Here is a 24105-nt window from a genome sequence, read left to right as displayed (position 1 = left end):
CAACGCTCTAACCACTAGGCTACCTGCCACCCCCACATTTAAAAAACTATTGGGAGAAGGAATTAAATTTCCAATGCTTCCTGCTGTTTTGGTTTTATCATGTTACGGATATGATTTGCTGATCACTGATGAGATAGAAGCTCTGATGGTGCTGAAGAGGAGACTTTGACAAACTTTTTAAAGGTCAAGAAACTCCATTCTGCATTGTTGAGGGACTGGGACTCTGGCCTTCAACTGGATGTGTATCCTACAGGCCAATAGCTCATCTCCACTTGGTAAATTAATGATCTCTGCTCTGGACAATGCCACTGTCACACTAGACGCAGCCAATCAGTCAGGGCATCGGCACAATAAGGTCAGTTACCTCCATTCACACCCTCTTGCCCCATCCTTCTTCCCTTCCCCCTCTCTCCTTCCCTTCCCCCTCTCTCCTTCCCTTCCCCCTCTCTCCTTCCCTACCCCTCTCTCCTTCCCTACCCCTCTCTCCTAACCTTCCCCCTCTCTCCTTCCCTTCCCCCTCTCTCCTTTCATGCTTTGCCCATTTGCCAAACTTTGACAGACAGTAGCTATACTTCCATTATGTTAATTAGGCTCTGAATCTTTTGTAATCCCTGTCTGTACCACTCTGTGGATATTTGGGCCTGGTTCCATTCCACTCCTTCCACTAGTTCCATCCCTTTGAATGCCTCCTACCCTATAGTTCCTAATCCCTACCACCTTACGTATTTAGTATTTTATTAGGATCCCCATTAGATACTCTTCTTGGGGTCCACTGAATATCAGTCAGTGCCGACATTCCATCAAGTTCCAGCAATGGAGTCCAACTTGCACTGGACACTGGAATGGTCTCTTGAATGTCAATGCCTGTACTTAAAGAATCCATCACATGTGGTCATGGTCTCTTACCATACTTTTACAACAGTAAGACCTGGAGGTCATGTAGAAAATAAAATAAATCCGCTTTGATGAATTTGCATGAAAATCTAGGCTTTATGCAAAAATGTCATTACACATAGGCTAGGATTACTAATAGAATTGAGCACAGGTATGGTGGTAAGAATTGTTTAGATTTATGACTGAAATGTGTTAGGGTGATGATTGACTGAAATTAAAGGGAAATATTAGGTTTATATATATATTTATATATATATATTTATATATATATATATATATATATATATATATATATATATATATATATATATATATATATATATATATATATATATTATATATATATATATATATATAAACCAATATAACAATAGTTATCTGAAACACGTGGAACGGTCCACAATGCGGGGGACTACGTCATGGTTATGCCTCCTCCCCTAGCGTCCCCGTTGAACACCCGTGGCGAAGCAGCGCATGCGATTGGGAGAAAGAACCAACTTTGTGGGGTAGCCTACAACACAAAATAGCTTACTACGCGCTGTGAACATGGCTGCAGTTACAACCAACGGTACCGAACAAGACTCCACATCGGCAAACGAGCAAAATGGAACATTGGACAAAGGCGAAAACGGGAATAAGAAGCAGGGCCCCACAGACTCTAAACAGGAACCGGGTGACAACGAGGACGGAACAGAAATGGACGTGAGCAACGGAGACAGCAAAGAGGAAAAGCCTTCAGTCGCACTAGAAGTCGCCAAAGAATCGGTTTTGTCCACGGAAAATGGTAACAAAGAAGAACCGGCCTGTGAACTGTCTGAACCGGTTAAAAGTCCCGTGGAGGGAATCCCTGCGAGCAGCACCGAAACCGGGGAGAGCATCGTGGAGCTGAAACAAGAACAAAGAGAGGAGAGCGTGTCCTCGTCTCCCAGCTCCCACAAGACCAAAAGCGAGGAATCCACGGAGAAAACCGACCGCGGTATCAAAAGACGGGCCAGTGTCGAGATATCATCCTCGGATGGAGAACCTCTCAGTCGAATGGATTCGGAAGACAGGTCTGTGGATTACTAATACCCGACCAAATGTTGAATACAAAGCAGCGCAGCAATATTGCCAGCCCACTCCAACAATGATTCAATGTTCATAAGATGTTTACGTTTGATCAAGCTACATTGTTACAAGTTGCACTCACTATCCTTGCAATTATGTAGCGTGGTGTGATATCTCCGTACTTTGTCTTTTGCCAAACAGCAGTTTAGCATAACAATCGGGTTTGTTTTGCTACAATGCATCAGCACCCAATGCGTAACTATGCGTTATGGGCAGTTGACAACAGAGAACATGCATAGTTTTAACCGATAGTTGAGCTTGCCTTTTAGTTTACAATGGAATGGTTCCACGCTGCACGTACACCCGCATCTGGACATAATGTCCATGTATGGCCAGCATTGCCACCACGATGCTCATTGTGTAATAACGTCGTTACTATGAAACCACGGTCAAAAAGAGACACCAGCAATATGAACATTTCAGACTTGATTTTATCTTATTAACAATTTCAGTGAGTTTAGTAAGATTTTCCAAGTTGGCATGTATCCTTGAAAACCGTTTGGTGAAAGTCCCATGAGTAATTTCGCAAGTGGAGCACTGAGACAAAGAAACAAATCACTCACTAACAAGCCAACCAACAGGCCCCAGCTTTCATATGAAGGGTGGTGTTTAGGCACAGAGCTACTTCTAACATATCTACACACACACACACACACACACACACACACACACACACACACACACACACACACACTTACAGACGTGTCAACTGGCTCACTGTGGTCGTAACACTTCACCTTCTAGTTGGTTTGGCTGGGTGACGAGTTACAGGATGTCTGTGTTGATGAGTCCTTTACACACACACACACACACACACAGGTTCTCACCCTCATGCACATGAGTGAGTCACATACACACATCTTTCTGAGATATTTAGATGTGTACCCAGAATTCCCCATTACAATATGTGAAATGGCCAAGATGGAACTTCCACTGCATCATAAACTAGTGCAGAAGACAGATCAAAGGTGTTAAAAATGAGTAATGCTGTATGCAACTCACTGCTCAACTCTCATACAATGCAACTTCAAATCATTTACTCGGGGTTACTGCGGCCCCTCCAAAGCAGTGAGTTTGTCCTAACTCTATGGGGAACTCCAGTTACGTGTGTATGTAATTGAACCTGACTCTTTATGTAACATGTAACAATAGAAGTCAACACACAGACATAAACTATAGCATGAAGCCTGAATGCAAACGTCCAGTGTAGATATAGGGTCCTATCAGCCATATACTAATACACACAGATCTGCCCCTGCACACGCCGTCTGAATATCACTGGACGAGCCAACGGATAAGGACGATATACACATACATTTCTTGTTCAAATGGAAGCAGAGAAATCAACGATTTTCATACACCCCGATGTCCACCTTTCTCCTTTTGCTGCTAGAATAGTGGAATAATTCCCCTTTCTGGATCCCGGTAGATTGCCTCAGTCTGTAGTCATGCGACGACCTGTCGAGGGTAGCTGACAAAAGAAACCCAGTTAACACAAAGGCTGAAGTCCCTGTGATGCTTCAGGAGCTGAAGTGTAGTATCTGAAGGAGAGAGGATCCGATTTCTCCCCCCCTTTCCCCCCTCGACTCTCTCCCGTCATGGCGCGTTGCTTTGTCTGGCCGGGGCAGAAAGGCCTGTAGTAAGAAAGGAGGGAGTGAATGGAGGAGAGAGCTCTGCTGTTTGGGCAGCTGCATGGTCTCAATGTAACTTTTGTTCCCCTGCTGGCACTGAGGACCTCAGGAACAGAGCAGGGGAGCAGCTGGAGGCAGGCAGCCTTACGAGGTGTGTGTGTGTGTGTGTGGTCACTTCATTCAGTCCAACGTGGTTGCATTACTGAGTCACTAATGCTCTCTGAGAAGCTTTGTGTGGGTGTGAGGACAGAGAGGGACACTTCTACATCTATAATGCCATGAGATTCAAATCCGCCATGACACCCTCACATCCCTCCTTGTAGACCAGGCATACTAAACCTCATATGCCCCAGAGAAGTCAACACACAGACATAAACTATGCTAATGGTGTGTTTATACCATGTGCCGACTCTGCTCAGAGTTGTGTTGGCACATGCTATAAACACACTAAATCACCGTGATTTAGTGACTGAGGCTGTCCAAACCTATGACTAGAACAGACCGCAAGGCGCTACAGAGGGTAGTGCGTACGGCCCAGTACATCACCGGGGCCTAGCGTCGTGCCATCCAGGACCTCTATATCAGGTGGTGTCAGAGGGAAGGCCCTAAAAATGACTCCAGCAACCCAAGTCAGACTGAACTCTCTGCTGCCGCACGGCAGGTGGTACCGGAGCTCTAGGTCCAGAAGGCTTCTTAACAGCTTCTACCCCTGAGCCATAAGACTGCTGAACAGCTAATTAAATGGCTTTATTGACCCCCCCCCCCCCCCCCCCCTTACGCTGCTGCTACTTGCTGTTTATCTGTGCGTAGTCACTTTACCCCTACCTACATGTACATATTACCTCAATGACCTCGACTAACCTGTACCCCCGCACATTGACTCGGTACCGGTACCCCCTGTATATAGCCTCCACAATGACTCGGTACCGGTACCCCCTGTATATAGCCTCCACAATGACTCGGTACCGGTACCCCCTGTATATAGCCTCCACAATGACTCGGTATCGGTACCCCCTGTATATAGCCTCCACAATGACTCGGTACCGGTACCCCCTGTATATAGCCTCCACACTGACTCGGTACCGGTACCCCCTGTATATAGCCTCCACACTGACTCGGTACCGGTACCCCCTGTATATAGCCTCCACACTGACTCGGTACCGGTACCCCCTGTATATAGCCTCCACAATGACTCGGTACCGGTACCCCCTGTATACAGCCTCCACACTGACTCGGTACCGGTACCCCCTGTATATAGCCTCCACACTGACTCGGTACCGGTACCCCCTGTATACAGCCTCCACACTGACTCGGTACCGGTACCCCCTGTATATAGCCTCCACACTGACTCGGTACCGGTACCCCCTGTATATAGCCTCCACACTGACTCGGTACCGGTACCCCCTGTATACAGCCTCCACACTGACTCGGTACCGGTACCCTCTGTATATAGCCTCCACACTGACTCGGTACCGGTACCCCCTGTATATAGCCTCCACACTGACTCGGTACCGGTACCCCCTGTATACAGCCTCCACACTGACTCGGTACCGGTACCCCCTGTATATAGCCTCCACATTGACTCTGTACCGGTACCCCCTGTATATAGCCTCCACATTGACTCTGTACTGGTACCCTCTGTATATAGCCTCCACACTGACTCGGTACCGGTACCCCCTGTATATTGCCTCCACACTGACTCGGTACCGGTACCCCCTGTATATAGCCTCCACACTGACTCGGTACCGGTACCCCCTGTATACAGCCTCCACACTGACTCGGTACCGGTACCCCCTGTATATAGCCTCCACAATGACTCGGTACCGGTACCCCCTGTATATAGCCTCCACACTGACTCGGTACCGGTACCCCCTGTATACAGCCTCCACACTGACTCGGTACCGGTACCCCCTGTATATAGCCTCCACAATGACTCGGTACCGGTACCCCCTGTATATAACCTCCACATTGACTCGGTACCGGTACCCCCTGTATATAGCCTCCACAATGACTCGGTACCGGTACCCCCTGTATATAGCCTCCACACTGACTCGGTACCGGTACCCCCTGTATATAGCCTCCACACTGACTCGGTACCGGTACCCCCTGTATATAGCCTCCACACTGACTCGGTACCGGTACCCCCTGTGTACAGCCTCCACACTGACTCGGTACCGGTACCCCTGTATATAGCCTCCACACTGACTCGGTACCGGTACCCCCTGTATATAGCCTCCACACTGACTCGGTACCGGTACCCCCTGTATATAGCCTCCACACTGACTCGGTACCGGTACCCCCTGTATATAGCCTCCACACTGACTCGGTACCGGTACCCCCTGTATATAGCCTCCACACTGACTCGGTACCGGTACCCCCTGTATATAGCCTCCACATTGACTCTGTACCGGTACCCCCTGTATATAGCCTCCACACTGACTCGGTACCGGTACCCTCTGTATATAGCCTCCACACTGACTCGGTACCGGTACCCCCTGTATATAGCCTCCACACTGACTCGGTACCGGTACCCTCTGTATATAGCCTCCACACTGACTCGGTACCGGTACCCCCTGTATATAGCCTCCACACTGACTCGGTACCGGTACCCCCTGTATATAGCCTCCACACTGACTCGGTACCGGTACCCTCTGTATATAGCCTCCACACTGACTCGGTACCGGTACCCCCTGTATATAGCCTCGTTATTGTTGCTCTTATTTTTTTTTACCTTGGTAAAGATTTTCTCAACTCTTTATTTTTCTTAAAACTGCATTGTTGGTTAAGGGCTTGTAAGTAAGCATTTCACGGTAAGGTCTACACCTGTTGTATTTGGTGCATGTGAAGAATAACATTTTGATTTGTTTTGTAGTACAACAGATCTCTGTGCTGACCCCATCTCTCTCCCTCCCACTCTCACTGTCCCTCTCCCTCCCTCAGTATCAGCAGTACTCTGATGGACATGGAGAGCACAGCTTCCAGCGGGCGCTCCACACCTGCCATGATGAACGGGCACGGCCCTGCCACCGCCACCCCGTCGGTGGGTAAGGGCGTGGCATACACCTGCTGCTGGGACCAATGCCAGCTCCTCTTTACCACCAGCCCAGACCTGGCTGAGCACATCAGGGGCGTGCACGTGGACGGACAACGAGGAGGGGTATGTAGTGTAGGAAAGCAACTTCCTAAATCTTCTTCTCTGTCCTCCTGCCTGCTCACCATCTTCTATCCTCTTCTTCCTACACCTCCTAGTTTTATGCCTCCACTCGTCTTCTCCTCTTCCCCCTCTTCACCACCACCACAACCCTGTCTTCAAAATATCAATCCCTTCCACTTCTCCATCTTGAAGATAATCCAAACATCCTGTGTTAAACTAAGTCCAGATGAAAAGTACTGCTGTACATAATAAACTCTTGCTGTATGAAAGACAGCTTGATGTTTTATCTCTCTTGGAACTTTAGGTTCAGAGAGGGGGCGGGGGTCAGTTTATGGGGGATTGGGTTTCTAGGTGCTTCAGTTAAAAATGGTCTGTCATCGAATTTACATATGAAATGTCTTTCTGCCAACTACTCCAATTCTCTAGGATAGTAGGATTTCGTAGGACATTTAGTCTCTTACATTGCATCTTGGGTAACTCATAAGAGCTAGGTTGCGAGTCACCTGTGAAGATATGTGTGTGTAACAGTGTTGCTGTCCTCTCGCCAGGTGTTTGTGTGTCTTTGGAAGGGCTGCAAGGTGTATAACACCCCGTCGACCAGTCAGAGCTGGCTTCAGAGACACATGGTCTCACACAGCGGAGACAAACCATTCAAGGTGAGAAAACGCCCTCGTTTCTTCCATTTCACTGTCACACACAGGACATCTAAGCACTGACTCTGCAAACCACATCCTCATGGCAGTGTCTTCAAAGTTAACGATACCCCCTTGACTTATTCCACATGTTGTGTTACAGCCTGAATTCAAAATGGATTCAATTGTTTTTTTTCTCACCCATCTACACACTACCCCATAATGACAAAGTGAAAACATGTTTTTATTTATTTTTGCTAATTTATTGAAAATGAAATACAGAAATATCTAATTTACAGAAGTATTCACACCCCTGAGTTAATACATGTTAGAATCAGCTTTAGCAGCGACTGTAGCTGTAAGTCTTTCTGGGTAAGTCTAAGAGCTTTGCACACCTGGATTGTACAATGTTTTCACATTAGTCTTTTGTTTTATTCTTCAAACTCTGTCAAGTTGGTTGTTGATCATTGCTAGACAGCCATTTTCAAGTCTTGTCATAGATTTTCAAGCCAATTTATGTCAAAACTGTAACACGGACACTCAGGAACATTCAATGTCATCTTGGTAAGCAACTCCAGTGTATATTTGGCCTTGTATTTTAGCTTATTGTCCTGCTGAAAGGTGAATTTGTCTCCCACTGAATCCGGTTGTCCTCTATGATTTTGCCTGTGCTTAGCTCTGTTTTGTTTATTTTTATCCTAGTCGATGACAAGCATTCCCATAACATGATGCAGCCACCACCATGCTTGAAAATGTGATGTGGTTCTCAGTAATGTGTTGTGTTGGATTTGCCCTAAACGTAACGCTTTGTATTCAAGACATAAAGTTAATTTCTTTCCCACATTCTTTACAGTTTTACTTTAGTGCCTTATTGCAAACAGGATGCATGTTTTGGAATATTCTGTACAGGCTTCCCTTCTTTTCAGTCTGTCAATTAGGTTAGTAATGTGGAGGAACTACAATGTTGTTGATCCATCCTCAGTGTTCTCCTATCACAGCCATTAAACGCTGTACCAGTTTTAAAGTCCCCATGTGCCGGCCTCCTGGTGAATGCCTGAGTGGTTTCCTTCCTCTCCAGTAACTGAGTTTGTTAGGAAGGATGCCTGTATCTTTGTAGTGACTGTGTGTATTGATACACCATCCAAAGTGTAATGAATAACTTCACAATGCTCAAAGGGATATTCAATGTCTGTCCCCCCCCCCCCATCTACCAATAAGTGCCCTTTGCGAGGCATTGGAAAACCTCCCTGGTCTTTGTGGTCGAATCGGTGTTTGAAATTCACTGCTCGACTGAGGGACATTAAAGATGTGTGTGGAATACAGAGAGGAGGTAGTCATTAATAAATCATGTTATGAAACACTTAGGCCATGCAACTTAAGTGATTTAAGCGCATTTTTATTCCTGAATCTATTTAGGCTTGCCATAACAAAGGGGTCGAATACTTATTGACGCAAGACATTTCCGCTTTCATTTTAAATTAATTAATTAGTACATTTTTTTCAAAAACATAATTCCACTTGGACATTATGGGGTATTGTGTGTCGGCCATAACACCAAATCTCAAATTAAGCCATTTTGAAATTCAGGCTATAGCACAACAAAATGTGGAAAAAGTCAAGGGATGAATACTTTCTGAAGGCCCCGTACATGTATGTACATATCATGTGCTATAGATTATTCTAGCCTTGGAGAGCATTATAATCATTCTAACACAAGACACATCTGTCACACACTATCCTGTGTAAAGCTAATGCATGATATTATTCTGAATGCTTCCATTGAACAGTGGTTCTATACTCAGGCCTACAGTTTCCTCTGTATTATAACCTTTTTAACTTTTATTGAAAAGGAAATCACCTATATTTCATCAAATAGAAAGACCAATACTATTATTATATAAAGTTGAAGTGGGAAGTTTACATACACTTAGGTTGGAGTCATTAACTCATTTTTCAACCACAAATTTCTTGTTAACAAACTATAGTTTTGGCAAGTCGGTAAGGACATCTACTTTGCATGACACAAGTACATTTTCCAACAATTGTTTACAGACAGATTATTTCACTTATAATTCACTGTATCACAATTCCAGTGGGTCAGAGGTTTGCATACACTAAGTTGACTGTGCCTTTAAACAGCTTGGAAAATTCCAGAAAATTATGTCATGGATTTAGAAACTTCTGATAGGCTAATTGACATCATTTGAGTCAATTGGAGGTGTACCTGTGGATGTATTTCAAGGCCTACCTTCAAACTCAGTTGCTTGACATCATGGGAAAATCCAAATAAATTAGCCAAGACCTCAGGAAAAAAATTGTAGACCTCCACAAGTCTGGTTCATCCTTGGGAGCAATTTCCAAATGCCTGAAGGTACCAAGTTCATCTATACAAACAATAGTACGCAAGTATAAACACCATGGGACCACGCAGCTGTCATACCACTCAGGAAGGAGACGTGTTCTGTCTCCTAGAGATGAACGTACTTTGGTGCGAAAAAGTGCAAATCAATCCCAGAACAACAGCAAAGGACCTTGTGAAGATGCTGGAGGAAATGGGCACAAAAGTATCTATATCCACAGTAAAACGAGTCCTATATCGACATAACCTGAAAGTTCGCTCAGCAAGGAAGAAGCCACTGCTCCAAAACCGGCATAAAAAAATCCAGACTACGGTTTGCAACTGCACAGGGGGACAAAGATCGTACTTTTTGGAGAAATGTCCTCTGGTCTGATGATACAAAAATATAACTGTTTGGCCATAATGACCATTGTTATGTTTGGAGGAAAAAGGGGAGGCTTGCAAGCCAAAGAACACCATCCCAACCGTGAAGCACGGGGGTGGCAGCATCATGTTGGGGTGCTTTGCCACAGGAGGGACTGGTGCACTTCACAAAATAGATGGCAGCATGAGAGAGGAAAAATATATGGATATATTGAAGCAACATCTCAAGACAAGAGAAGAGTCAGGAAGTTAAACCTTGGTCGCAAATGGACAATGACCCAAAGTTGTGGCAAAATGGCTTAAGGACAACAAAGTCAAGGTATTGGAGTGGCCATCACAAAGCCCTAACCTCAATCCTATATAAAATGTGTGGGCAGAACTGAAAAAGCGTGTGCGAGCAAGGAGGCCTACAAACCTGACTCAGTTACACCAGCTCTGTCAGGAGGAATGGGCGAAAATTCACCCAACTTATTATGGGAAGCTTGTGGAAAGCTACCCAAAACATTTGACCCAAGTTAAACAATATAAAGGCAATGCTACAAAATACTAATTGAGTGTATGTAAACTTCTGACCCACTGGGAATGTGATGAAAGAAATAAAAGCTGAAATAAATCATTCTCTCTACTATTGTTCTGACATTTCACATTCTTAATGAAGTGGTGATCCTAACTGACCTAAAATGGAATTTTTACTAAGATTAAATGTTAGGAATTGTGAAAAACTGAGTTTAAATGTATTTGGCTATGGTGTATGTAAACTTCCAACTTCAACTGTATGTAAGTGCTCTTGTATAAACTATTTACTAGGCTGTATTCTCACCGGTGTTGTCTCCATCTCCAGTGTGTGGTGGGGGGTTGCAATGCCACATTTGCCTCCCAGGGGGGGCTGGCGCGCCACGTACCCACCCACTTCAGCTCACAGAACTCCAACAAGCTGGCCAATCAGGCCAAGATAAAGGAGGATTCACCTTCGAAGGCGGGGCTTAACAAGAGGCGGAAACTCAAGAATAAACGCAGGAGGACTTTACGTACGTATCCGAGAAACACGCACATATAAACACACACACAATACACACACAGCATATGTTTTATTATCCTTATGGGGACCTAAAATGGATTTCCATTCAATCCCAAATTGTTACCTGAATTTGAACCGTAAACCTAACCCCTAATTCTAAAATAGTCTTTGTCCTCTGGGACTATTTGGAATTTCTGGTACCCACGAGGATGGTAATACAAGCGCACGCACACAAATGCAAGCATATGTACACATACACAGATATGCACGCACACACTCAATCATACAAACAATCAATCATGTACTCGCTGATCAGGTTGCCTGGCTTTCAAACCAAGCGTCTTAACCAATCGGGTGGTGGGAAACGGTTTGATGAATATCTACGAGGGTCAGATCCATCTGATTGGCTAATCACCTCTGACCTATGAACCTCAGTTTAACGCTCCCCCTCTCTCACCCCAGTGTGTTCTGTCCCTCCAGCACGACCTCACGACTTCTTTGATGCCCAGACCATGGATGCTATCAGACACCGGGCCATCTGCCTCAACCTGGCCACACATATAGAGAGCCTGGGCAACGGACACAGTGTGGTGTTTCACAGCACGGTTAGTAGTAGTGCACACACACACACACCATCACAGTCGTCTTCCACAGCGTGGTCAGGGATCCAGCAGCAGCAGACCATGCATGGTCCTGCACACACACACACACTGTACTTCACTGTTCAGACAGCAGAGGGCACGGCAGACCTACAGTATTACGGTCTCAGCTGCACAGAGGAGTTTAGTAGTCTTTTTTGTTGTTGTTACCTTTAAACTGGGAGTCATGCTGAGACCACTGTCTCTTTCGCAGATGAGGCCTTGCATGAACACACCAATACACAACCATTACACTATTGAACATATCTTTACACACATCAATTACACGATACATGAAAAGTAAACACGAAAAGCAAAACACAAGCATATGAAACAAACGCATTCTTCAGTAAAAAAGGCTCTCTAACATCTGCCTGAATTTCTCTAGAGGCACCAACTCTAACTTTAAGGACTTGTGGAGATTATTCCACATGAGGTGCAATAAACTAAAAGCAGATTTACCTAATTCGGTGGAGATTGAAGGGCTCTCCCGGGTTAGCCATCCCTGAGTCTGGTTACTTGTAAGTCTGAAGTTTAAGGACGAGCTAAGGTATGATGGAAGTTTATGCAAGAGGGCTTTATAGACACAAAAAGAGCGCAATGCATCGATCTACGAGACTTCACGGAGGGCCAGCCTACTTTCTGATACAAAATGCAGTGATGTGTACGGAACCTATCGCCCGTAATAATGCACTGTGATCAACTGTGTTCAATGGCTTCAGTACCGTGGCAGCAGCATTCATTTAGACAATATCGCCATAGTCAATAACCGGAATGAACGTTGACAGGATGATTTGTTTTTCTGCTATTTAACGAAAGACGGGAGCCTGGCCCTATAGAAGAAGCCTATTTTAATTATTCATTTCTTACCTTATTCATCAACATGCTTTTTGAAAGAGAGCTTTTCGTTAATCCAAATGCTCAGATATTTATAAGAGGGGACACGATCAATGAGGGCACCATCCAAAGTATTAGGGGTGTAACAGTTCATCAAGCCCACTGTTTGGTAGGTTTTGGGGTCACGGTTCAGTTTCTGTACAGCGGGGAAAATGAAGTTCCATTCACAATGTTTAGCACTCACAATATTCCTGTCATTCTGTTGTGGCAGGATTGTTATGTTGGTCCTCTCAAGTTTCCACTCTGATGCTGCATTGATGTCACTCTGGGAGGTGGGAATTTATGAGTTGCTTAGTCATAAATAGCAGTTGGATGCCTTCATGTGATTTGAACTCGTTGAGAAACGCCAGTGGCTAATGGCTTAACAAGCTGCATCAACCATAAACTAAAAGTACAGCTATGCTTGTAAAAAATGTTTTTCTTCAACAAACCACAATAGATTTGCTTTTTATAAATGTTTTGTTCCATTTAACTGCCAAATGCTGTTAGAGGCCATTTCCTTAGCAGGTGACGTCTGTGGTAATCATGTGGGAGAAGTGTGTGCTTCAGATCATTGACAAGTTTCCCACAAGTAAGTACCAGTTGGAGGGCCATTCAAGTGGGGTTTTCCCAGTCGTATGTGGTAAATTCTCACTTGGTTACGAACACACCATGACACTGTCTCCTTCAGTGACAGATGCGCAGTTGTGGCGCTCATAAAGGTGCATGTCTGTAGCACGGTACATCTCCTATTTGTTAGTAATGTGATGGGCTGTCACTGTGAAGTAAGCACAACACAGGGTGCATTGGCCAATTCATTCTGAACTTCGTTTTTGGCTTGCTTATATAGAGCGGGTACAACCTGTTTGCTTAAATTGGTGCAGGAAGGAAGTTCTTAACGTGGCTAAAGCACTTTCACAAGGTGCTGAAACCCCCTATTCTCAATCACCGCGAGTTGGTGCATATCCGTGGTTATAAAGCAAAGACTGTAAAAAAAAATATAAACACAGCCTACCTATCGCTCTTGTAATTTCTTTGGCCCGGTCAGAATCAGGTGCCACGGAATGCTTGAAACCAGAAGTGAGGCGTTGTGTTTCTGTCTTGCTCCGGTGTACTTTGGTGACGTCAGAGTAAACGTGTCAACAAATTTGAAGTGTTGGCAGCTCCATCGGCTATTCTTGTTGAGCGTGGCGAGATACTGTTAACGTTTTATCCACAACGTTCTGCCCGTCTCCGTTTAATCTGCTGGGAAGCCTAAATGTTCCTAAACTGGCGATTTAAACGATTGTTGATGTTCCTCAAATTCTGGTTTATCGACCTCACCATCATACATAACTGGTCCCTGGCTGCGCTTCACAAAATGTGAAATGCGCCAGTTAAGGTAGTTTGATTCCGTCTGCATAGGTGCTCGTTTTAACGGAATAGCCTGAAATGTTTGTTTTTAGCTCAGACTTTCTCAAGCGGCACAGGCCTACTACGCAGCGTATGCATAGCCTAAAGGCGTAGTACTTTTATTTTGTAATAATTGTTGTTTTTATGTAGTCATTCGGGTTCAGTGAGACCGAATCGAGGTCCCTGGACCGAATGGTTCGGTACGAATAAGTGTACCATTACACCCCTACAAAGTACGTATGCATAAATCTTCAGATTTGTATGTGATTTGGAAAAGAACTTGGTTTTCCCTGCATTAAGTACCAATGTCAGTTCAACAAAGGCTTTCTGGAGGGCAATAGAGGCAGATTGACACTGACCGGGCCTGGTCAGCTATGGGGTCAATGGCATACACCACAGTGTCATCTGCATACATGTATGTATTTTTTAACAGATAAATGATATTGTTAATGTGAAAATAACCAGACCAAGAATCCATCCCTGTAGGACTCCCTTTGTTATGTGAAGAAAACCTGATTTAACACCATCAGTAAATACACACTGTACACTTTTTAAAGCAGCAATATGTAACTTTTTAGGTGACCCAACTAAATTCACATAGAAATGTGAGTTATAGATCTGTCATTCTCATTGAAAGCACGTCGACGAAGTGGTACATATATGTGCTTTATTTCTATGCTTTCCGCTAAGTTTCGTTTTTTGCGTCTTACTTTGGGTTTTGTACAACTGCGTCAAACAACTGGAAATACAATATTTTTGGTTATGGAAAATACATTTGACAGTGGTTTAGATGGTACAATGATTCTCTACATGTTGGTTCCATGCCCCTTTAATTAAACTCCTAATAAAGGAACTGAAATTAGGCAAACTTTGAATTTTAGCAATCAGGAAATGGCAGAGCGGTTTCTGCATAGTGCATCTTTAAATAATTTTCAAACCAGCTACACGCAGCCTGGTCCAGGCCAATTGATGAAAACCTGAATAAGTCATGCTTGAAACACACTGTTGAAGGCTTTAGACAGGTCAACAAAAAGGGTCACACAGTGTTACTACTTATCCAAACAATTTAAGAACATAATTTAAAACCAATGGAGTAGCCGAGATGATGCTATAACCTGGTCTGAAACATAACTGATTGACTTTTAAGTGATAATGCCAGAGAAGCCGGTGTCATAAACCATGCCAATATATCCTCAACACCGGCTTCGAGAGCGTTTAACACTTTTATACAACGGGTTACCAACAGATTAAAATTATTGACATATTTTCATTAACTTTATTTTGATGAATGTATTCATACTATTTCATCCTTCCACGAGATATAGTCCTGACACTAATACTAGTAAAGGCCCAGTGCACTACTTTTGTGTGTTATTATTATTATTATTATTATTATTATGTATATTTTTTAAATATTCAGATTTTTTTCAGGGGATGCTGCAACACCCTCAGCACCCCTGCTTCTGGCGGCTATGCCTGGCTGGGCTGATTGCACAGAGAAAATAGGCATTTCAATGTCATAGTTTTAGCTATGGTAACTTGTGGAATAGCCACCGACAGGAATGCAGTTATAACCAATCAGCATCCAGGATTAGACCCACCACGGTGTATAATTTAAAATACATTTTGTGGTTGAAAAGGATGTAAGTTGAGTATTTACCAAAGCAAGAGTTTGGAAATGGGGCGCAAATTATTTAGGTCACACGCGTCACCAACTTTTGAAGGGGGAGTATGTGGGCCGCTTTCCAGACCCTGAGGATGGCACCAGAAATAATTGTAAGGTAAAACGTGTTAAAGATTCTACAATCAGAAAGCTGCAGCAAGAAAGGATCAAGCAAATCAGCCCCTGTGTATTTTTATTTCATTTTTTTTACAGTGATCTTCCTCGTGGCGTCTAGCACATCACAAGTAGAAAGTTATTGAAATGAAAACAGAGATTCACTAGAAGTTGACGGAACTTCCTTTGAGCCAACTGGAGGCTGGGAGAGGGCCAGGCAGTCGACTGGCTCCCCAGGGTCAATTAAACCGCCATTTATTTCAAATAAAAAGCCTGCTGAGATGAAATGCTGATTTTTAAAAGCACCACTAGCTCATTTTTCTCAGTAATAATACCAGAGTCTGACACGGCTTGTTTTCCAAAATGGACGTATTACCAGCAGTCTGCTTTAAACTCTCATGAGTTCATGTGTGCAGTATTGAGGCCTGTGGAAAATGAAGGGCCCAGCCAGGGAATAACACTGACTCCCATGCCCCTTTTTAATTAAACTGCTAATAAGGGAACTGCCAGCAACCCTCCCACGAAACACACACACTGCTCTGACGTACATGCCAGAGGCCAGGCCTGTTGTTGGAGCCGCTTAAAAAACAGACCCCTACGCCGCTCTCCTCCCTCACCCCTCCGCCCTCCATCTCTCCCCTACACATGCAGTTGGAGTGCTTCGACCAGTATCTTTACAGAGAAATCGAGAGAGAGAGAGAGACAGCGTAGGAACCCAGCAGATGCCTGACGACTCCAACTGAATTCTTCCGCTGCTCTGTTCACTTCAGTCTGAGACTGCCGTCATTGAAGTCGTTTGTGGTGATGTCCAAATGAGGGGTGTTACAGTCATCAGAAATTTGGATTGTCTCTAATCAGAGTATCAAAGCCAATTCCATTTTCAAACTACTGCTTTACCCACGTGTGTTCCCAACCCATCAGTTTCTGAGACCAATCAGAATGGTTAGAATGTGTTTGCGTTCTAGAAATTGTCGGGGAGGTACTCTGATCCAGACCCATTGCAGAGAAGAAATTGACGACCGTGGCATAGCATTTGGCTGAAGCAAGGACTTTGGGTAGCCCGGCAAACCCAGCAGGCCTTGTCTACGCCAAAGCTATAAGCAAATAAAACCCTGAGAGAGTCTAGTATAACGTCTTTTCACGCTGTAACTAGCTACTTGCTGTGTGTGTGTGTGTGTGTGTGTGTGTGTGTGTGTGTGTGTGTGTGTGTGTGTGTGTGTGTGTGTGTGTGTGTGTGTGTGTGTGTGTGTGTGGGTGTGTGTGTGTGTGTGTGTGTGTGTGTTTCTAAAGATAAATAGCATTCCTAGTCTTCACCTTGGTCCAGGGTCACACACTCACGAACTGTGGAATGCACTAACGTCAGTCGGGGGCAGTATTGTTCCTACCACACGGGGTGTGTGTATATGTTTAGCGGCTGGACTGGCGTCTTCAGGCCAGTGAGGTAACAGTGTTAGTCTGCAGAGTGGGAGGGTGGCCAGATTGACTCTGGCTCAATTAGACTGGAACCAGGTGTCTCATTCCTTTACTGACTTGCCATCAGCATCAGACCTTTTTGGTTAGGAATGGTGTGTGTCTCCCAGTATGACCTCAACAACAATGTTGTTTTCCCAGTGTCTCTGTTACTGGGTGCTGTCTTGACTCTCTTCTTCTGTCTCTAGGTAACAGCGAGGAGGAAGGAAGATTCTGGTAAGGTTAAAGTCCTCCTTCACTGGACTCCTGAGGACATGTAAGTTGCCCTCTTCTCCACCCTCCTCTCTTCCCCACATCCTGCCCTTCATCTCTCTCCTGTTGGCAGACACAAGGCCACAGTCCTCTTCTCTCCCCTCGCTCCCTTTTCTCTCCTGTACTACTGGCAAGCAGAGGGTTACCCTCCTATCTTCATATCCTTCTCCTCCCCTGCTCTGTAAATGTCAGCAGGTGTTTAAGTGGTGGTTAGACAGGTTGTCCTGTGGCTGGGGGCAGGAGGCAGGCAATCACATCACCGCACACCCCCCCCCACCACACACACACACACACACACACACACACACACACACACACACACAGGAGGATACCTAGCTAAGCGTCTCCTCCATCCAGAAGGGTCAGTGATCTGGATGAGTTCACTCATCTGGTGGGAGCTACCCTGTGGCCTCGCTCTCCATCCTTCCTTTCATCCCTTTCTCTAACTCTTTCGCTGTTCCTTTTGCCCGCATCAGTGGCCCAGTTTAGAGCATTAAGGACCAAGAGCTCCCCTGTCTCTTTCCCCCTGACTAGCATACCAGCTATCCTAACCAGCTACGTGCGTTTCAGACTGGAATATTGTAAGTTAGCTATGTAGTTAGCAAAGTATATTATCAGAAAACGTATTGAAGGTAAGGAGACAAGGAGAGGATGCCGCTTCAGACTATTGAGCCGCAGCCCTGTGTAGCCCTACTCCTCAGCCATTAGTCTCTCAGCCAGAGGAGAGGAATTCACTTCAGACTGAGACGAAGCCCTGTGCAGCCCCCCTCATCTCTAGCCATTAGTCTCTCAGCTGGAGGAACGGGCTGTCAGCTCAACTCTGCTCCGTCTAAAACCCCTCTCCCCGAGAGCTCATCTCCGATAGAAACAACTTTCTGGGTCAGGAAATGGGCGAAAAGCCTAAACGACGCTCGCTTTCGCGGTACATGTCCAAAATAAACCCCTCTCTTTGGAATTTTTGGATAAAGGAGGAAGGAGGAGCAAGAGACGTATTGCGGCACTCGTTTCAGAAGCTGTGAGGGGTTAAGAGTTGGATATGTCTCTCCAAGGACCATGCTGCTGTAAAAGCAACCGTCACCCACGCTACCATGGAGGTTGTCTAACAGATGTTGTTGTAGTCACTCCTACTGTAGCTCTCAGCTACAGAGTTGCAGCAGCACCCTATGTACACAGTCCTCTGTGCAGCGAGCATTGTATTTGCCATGATTTAAACCGCAACAGGAGACAGCTGAGGCCACGCCCTCTCTGTCTCCTACCATGTTATTGGGTGCTTTTCTGCTGTTTTTGTTTTGGCTCTGTCCGCTTGTGTTCATCCCTTTGCAAGGGTATGGTCCCCTCTCGCCTCTCCATTTCTTTTATCACCACTCTCTCTTCTCCTTTCATCTGCTATCCAACCCTCTTTCTTCCTTTCCTCCCCCTGGGGCTTTCATCTGCCCCTCTCTGAATCTGTGATCTATAGCCAAGCAGTCTGCTAATGATGAACCAAGCACCGCTCATTCACATCTCCCCAACACTCTTCCCCCGTGCTCTCCCCCGCTCTCTCCCCTGGGGTGCTTTTCTGGTGACGCACACAGTGGCAGGAGTAGAGAAGCCCAGTACTGGTATTGATCCTCTCCCATTGTTTCCCACAGATAACACCTAAACACACTGTTTAGTTAGACAAGCACTTTAGGAAGCATGCATATGTACCACTCAATCTCCTCTTAACCCATTTCTAAGCTGATGCCAGTCAGACACCAGCTTAGAGGCAACGGAACCAATTGGAAGACTGGATTTGTACTGACTCATCTCTTCCACCTCGCTCTCTCTCTCTGTGTGTCTCTCTCCTCCTTCCCCCTCGCTTTCTCTCAATCTCTCTATCCCTCTCTCCAGACTACCTGATGTGTGGGTGAATGAGAGTGACCGGCCACAGCAGAAGACCAAGGTGGTCCATCTCTCCCAGCTGCCCCAGGACACACACGTACTGCTGGACCCCAACATATACAGGTGTGTGTGCGTGCAGAGACCATTAGGGCTAATCATTAACTCTCCAAATAGTGTGCGTGCCTGTGGACGTGCACATAACTCATACTTTGGTTGACTCACAACAAAAGCAATGTGAGCGTAGCTACCACAGCCGGTGTGTTTTCCTAGACTCAGTACCGGCCCCAGTGATCCCTGAGGGCCAGTGCTACTCTGTTTACACAGCTAATGAATGACGGCTACATTCTGCCTGTAATAGATGGCCATGCAGCACAGAGCTAAATCTGAACGCCCAATGGCTGTGGAGAGATGGATGGGGAGATGTGATCCTGAACCCCACGTCGGCCTTGCATGCTGCTTTGAGTTTGTGTTACCTAGAAACAAAATCTATTTTAAGTCTTTCCTCACTTCTTTTCTGACAAGCAGTGTTGTAGATGCTTTTCGGCAAAGTGAAGAAGGTATGGTTCCCTGAAGAATGCCCCCCCCCCCCGTGGTGTAAAGTACTACTTAAGTTGTATTTTGGGGTACGGGACGGTGAGAGGAGGAATCCTGATATTCAGTAGGGTCAGGTTATGGTGTGTTGTCGCAAGATTCAGGAATGATGTGACTGCTATTTATTTCCCCACCAGGTGGCGCCAGTCACTGTTGTCAGCCAGTAGAAAGTACTACGCTGTAAAAGAAGCATTCCAACCCTTTTCTTGCATCTTGAGTGTCATCCCCTGCTGTGGACCTTTCTGACCACTACAATACCTCTCATCACCACCCCCCTGATAAATCAGAAATTATTTTTTATAATCTTTTAAAAAAATCTTTAAAACCAAAAAAGTTGTGCACCGGGCCTTTATTACGCCTGTATGATCATTTACAAGGTTTCAGACTGGCTTTGTTTTTGATGTAGTGTTCGGCATCCTCCCATAGAACATTCTGTGTATGTAGAGGGATGCTTACATTACACGAATGACTGTGGGTGGAGGTGGACCGTGTTAGAAGTCATGATATGCATAACTGTAAACTAATGTAAAGTGCTGCCTGTCGTTACAGGATGTTCTTCTAGAGACTAAGAACAACCAATCAAGAGACTCCGAAGGAGCCCTGACGATGTCACCTCTCATAGGAAGTCCCTATGTCATGTCTTGTCTGGACAGGAGTGAAAACCAGAGATTTCAATACCTCTTATTTCCCCCTTTTTTCTTTGTTCACTTTCTGCTCTTTTCACTTTCTTTTCAATGTCAAATTCCTCCAAATGATGAAGTGAATTTAGTATTTGTTTTTAATGGTTTCTGAAAATACACTATACATACACAGTAGTGTGTGGACACCCCTTCAAATTAGTGGATTTGGCTATTTCAGCCACACCCGTTGCTGACAGGTGTATTAAATTGAGCACACAGCCATGCAATCTCCATAGACAAACATTGGCAGTAGAATGGCCTTACTGAAGAGCTCAGTGACTTTCAACATGGCACCTTCATAGGATGCCACCTTTCCAACAAGTCAGTTTTCTGCCCTGCTAGAGCTGCCCTGGTCAGGTGTAAGTGCTTTTATTGTGAAGTGGAAATGTCTAGGATCAACAACGGCTCAGCCGCGAAGTGGTAGGCCACACAAGCTCACAGAATGGGAGTGCTGAAGCACATGGTGTGTAAAAACCGTCTGTCCTCGGTTTCAGCACTCACTACGGCGTTCCAAACTGCCTCTTGACGCAACATCAGCACAAGAATGGTTCGTCGGGAGTTTCATTAAGTGAGTTTCCATGACCGAGCAGCTGCACACAAGCCTAAGGTCACCATGCGCCAAGCGTTGGCTGGTGTAAAGCTCGCTGCCATTGGACTCTGGAGCAGTTGAAACGCATTCTCTGAAGTGATAAATCACGCTTCACCATCTGGCAGTCCGACGGCCAAATCTAGGTTTGGCGGATGCCAGGAGTACGCTACCTGCCCAAACGCATAGTGGCAACTGTAAAGTTTGATGGAGGAATAATAATGGTCTGCGGTTGTTTTCCATGGTTTAGGTTAGGGCCCTTAGTTCCAGTGAAGGGAAGTCTTAACGCTACAGCATATGATATTCTAGACGACATGTGCTTCCAACTTTGTGGCAACAGTTTGGGGAAGGCCCTTTCCTGTTTCAGCATGACAATGCCCGCATGCACAAAGCGAGGTCCATGCATAAATGGTTTGTTGAGATCGTTGTGAAAGAACTTGACTTGCCTGCACAGTGCCCTGACCTCAACTCAGTCGAACCTTTGGGATCAATTGGAACGCCGACTGCGAGCCAGGCCTAATCGGGCCAACATCAGTGCCCGACCTCACTAATGCGCTTGTGGCTGAATGGAAACTAGTCCCCGCAGCAATGTTCCAACATCTAGTGGAAAGCCTTCCCAGAAGAGTGGAGCCTGTTATAGTAGCAAAGGGGGGGGGACCAACTCCATATTAATGCCCATGATTTTGGAATGAGATGTTCGACAAGCAGGTGTCCACATACTTTTGGTCATGTAGTGTAGGCCAAATGTATTATATACTAGGTGCTAAACATTTGAGCCATTTTGGAGGTGCTTTTGTAAGTTTTAGTTAATACAATTAGACTATGAGCTAAACAGCACAGTTACTTGATGTTGTAGAGACCCAGTTGCATTTTGTAGAGAAACTTGTCTTTGTAAATACTCCTGGAGATTGGTAATATATTTTTATACCTGGAAATTGTACTGTAGATGTTTTTATTGTTTCTGCTCCAATGTTTTTAAAATGTTTTAAACTGTAATAATTGTACATAATGCAATAGGAAAATAGTTTTGATGGACGATATCAATTCCTTATTATTTCTTTAAAGGCTGTTAAGTACACCCGGCTTCTGTCTGACACTAGCTAGGATCATTTTACCGTCGCAGCTTCTGATGGTCATGAGGAAGGTGTTTGTGTTATCTTTGTGCTGCTGGCAATAGACAAGAACAGTATTAACCCCTATCCAGTCTTCTGTCAGACTGGCTAACTAACCTCTGCATGTTAGTGTCCACAGGGATTAGAGATAATCATGTTGAACTATACAGTAGGACTGTTCTTCACGGTCTGTCTGAACATCCATAGAGGTCCATTTATAACATGGCATCACAGGTCTTTTGGAATAAAATGTTTAAATAAAACCTGTTATCTCTTATAATTGCCTCTGACATTAGGCAGTGGATTGGTGGACCAGTGGTTAAGACACTGCACTATATTCAAAAGGGTTGTAGGTTCGAATCCGGCGGAGATTGTGGTTGTTCAGTTAAAATTGCAGTACTGAGCAGTGTACTGTTGACCATGACACCACAGATAGTGATACTGGTGCTCACCGACAGGACCTAGCAAGTTATTGGGCTCCCTGTGCGATGGTTCCATACACATTCTATGGCTTGGTTGGTAGAGCATGGTTTGCTGTCTCTCTGGCCTAGTTTGTGAGTGCTGTTCTGGGGTTATTCTTTAGCTGGTTCAGGCTGTGTACCAGGCCTGTGTGTGTTGATCCAGAGCAGAGCTGTTATGGTGTTTGGGAGGCTGTGTAACAGGCTTGTTTGGGAGGAATGCGGGGGCAGTAGGGGCATCTGGGACTGATTTGCTGAGCAGATTCGTGAGCATAGTGCGGACGGACCTACGACACACCCAATAAAAGTCATCCTACAGCATCGGCTGTGTGCGTTGTTCAATGCATTGGACAGGGATGTGACGCATGTCCAACACACATGACCGTCCACAGTGAACTGAAGTCAGATTAGAGAATGTTATTTACATCTAGGCCAAGTGCAACTGATAATTGAAGTGATCAATGACCGCTGACATCACCGCTGGAACATTGAGGTATGGAACAACAAAACATTGATCAAAACCAATATTAGCAATATCAGTCCACTCTGAATCCACTCTGAGCCTTACAATAACATGATGAAGCCTCTAGGCTAGCGCTAATCTATCGATCATTTTTCACCAACTGACAAGATCTGGCATTAGGTTTGTTAGTGTTACATGATAAATGTCATCTGGTGGTGACTGAAATCCGTAGACATAAAAATATGAGTAGAGAACAAACATTTGAAAGCGGCTTATGCTTCTGCCGACGTGCCAGATTCCTACTGAGAATGTATTGGATCAATCACTTCTTTATGACCCAGTATATTACTTGCTAGTTATCCAACAACTTTGACTTGTCGGGTGCAAGTTGGGAAGGAAGAAAAATGTAGAAAAATATCCCTTTCCAGATTTTTGGCTATGACTAGTACTGTCGAGATCAAGAATTTAGGTCTTATATCAAGAGCAAAGGCAATAACGTAGAACCCTAAAATCAGTTCTGGGATATTTTTCTCGGCCTCCATTCCTAATGGTTTCAAAATATGAATGCTGGCAGAAAGCATTCAGGGTTGAGTTAGTCTGGAACAGTTTCTTCTCTCTCCCTAGAAAGATCCTAGTCATTTCATTATTCCATAACTATGGCTGTGGTGACAAGGTCGGCTGTGGTTTGCAGTAGCCTGCAATTGTAGAATAGTTATTGGAGAAAAAGCAGGAGCTACATAATCCAGAGTGGTTTCGGGTGAGGGACAGTAGTCACGGTAGAGGATCTAG

At 45.0% G+C, this 24105-nt stretch overlaps 1 protein-coding gene and 1 non-coding gene across 3 annotated transcripts; both read left to right on the top strand.

The window, feature by feature from the left end:
- The first annotated feature begins 1320 nt into the window (after nucleotides 1-1320).
- LOC106609187 (zinc finger protein AEBP2) lies at nucleotides 1321-23174 on the top strand. 2 transcript variants are annotated; one of them, XM_014207698.3, is made up of 8 exons: nucleotides 1321-1946; nucleotides 6573-6789; nucleotides 7335-7442; nucleotides 10982-11168; nucleotides 11639-11763; nucleotides 17500-17567; nucleotides 19436-19549; nucleotides 20567-23174. In XM_014207698.3, exons 1-8 carry the CDS (start codon nucleotides 1441-1443, stop codon nucleotides 20577-20579), a joined length of 1338 nt encoding a protein of 445 aa, XP_014063173.1. In that variant the 5' UTR covers nucleotides 1321-1440; the 3' UTR covers nucleotides 20580-23174. The 2 variants fall into 2 exon arrangements, with proteins under 2 accessions (XP_014063173.1, XP_014063172.1); XM_014207697.3 differs by having other exon boundaries at nucleotides 11621-11763.
- Nucleotides 22769-22898, top strand: LOC123743891 (small Cajal body-specific RNA 14). Its single transcript, XR_006770743.1, has one exon.
- Nucleotides 23175-24105: the final 931 nt, after the last annotated feature.

The sequence above is a fragment of the Salmo salar genome, chromosome 07 (genome assembly GCF_965601325.2).
Source record: "Salmo salar chromosome 07, fSalSal1, whole genome shotgun sequence".
In the NCBI taxonomy this organism is placed as follows: domain Eukaryota; kingdom Metazoa; phylum Chordata; class Actinopteri; order Salmoniformes; family Salmonidae; genus Salmo; species Salmo salar.
Note: the sequence above shows the minus strand (reverse complement) of the source record. Positions and strands in the feature narration are given on the sequence as shown.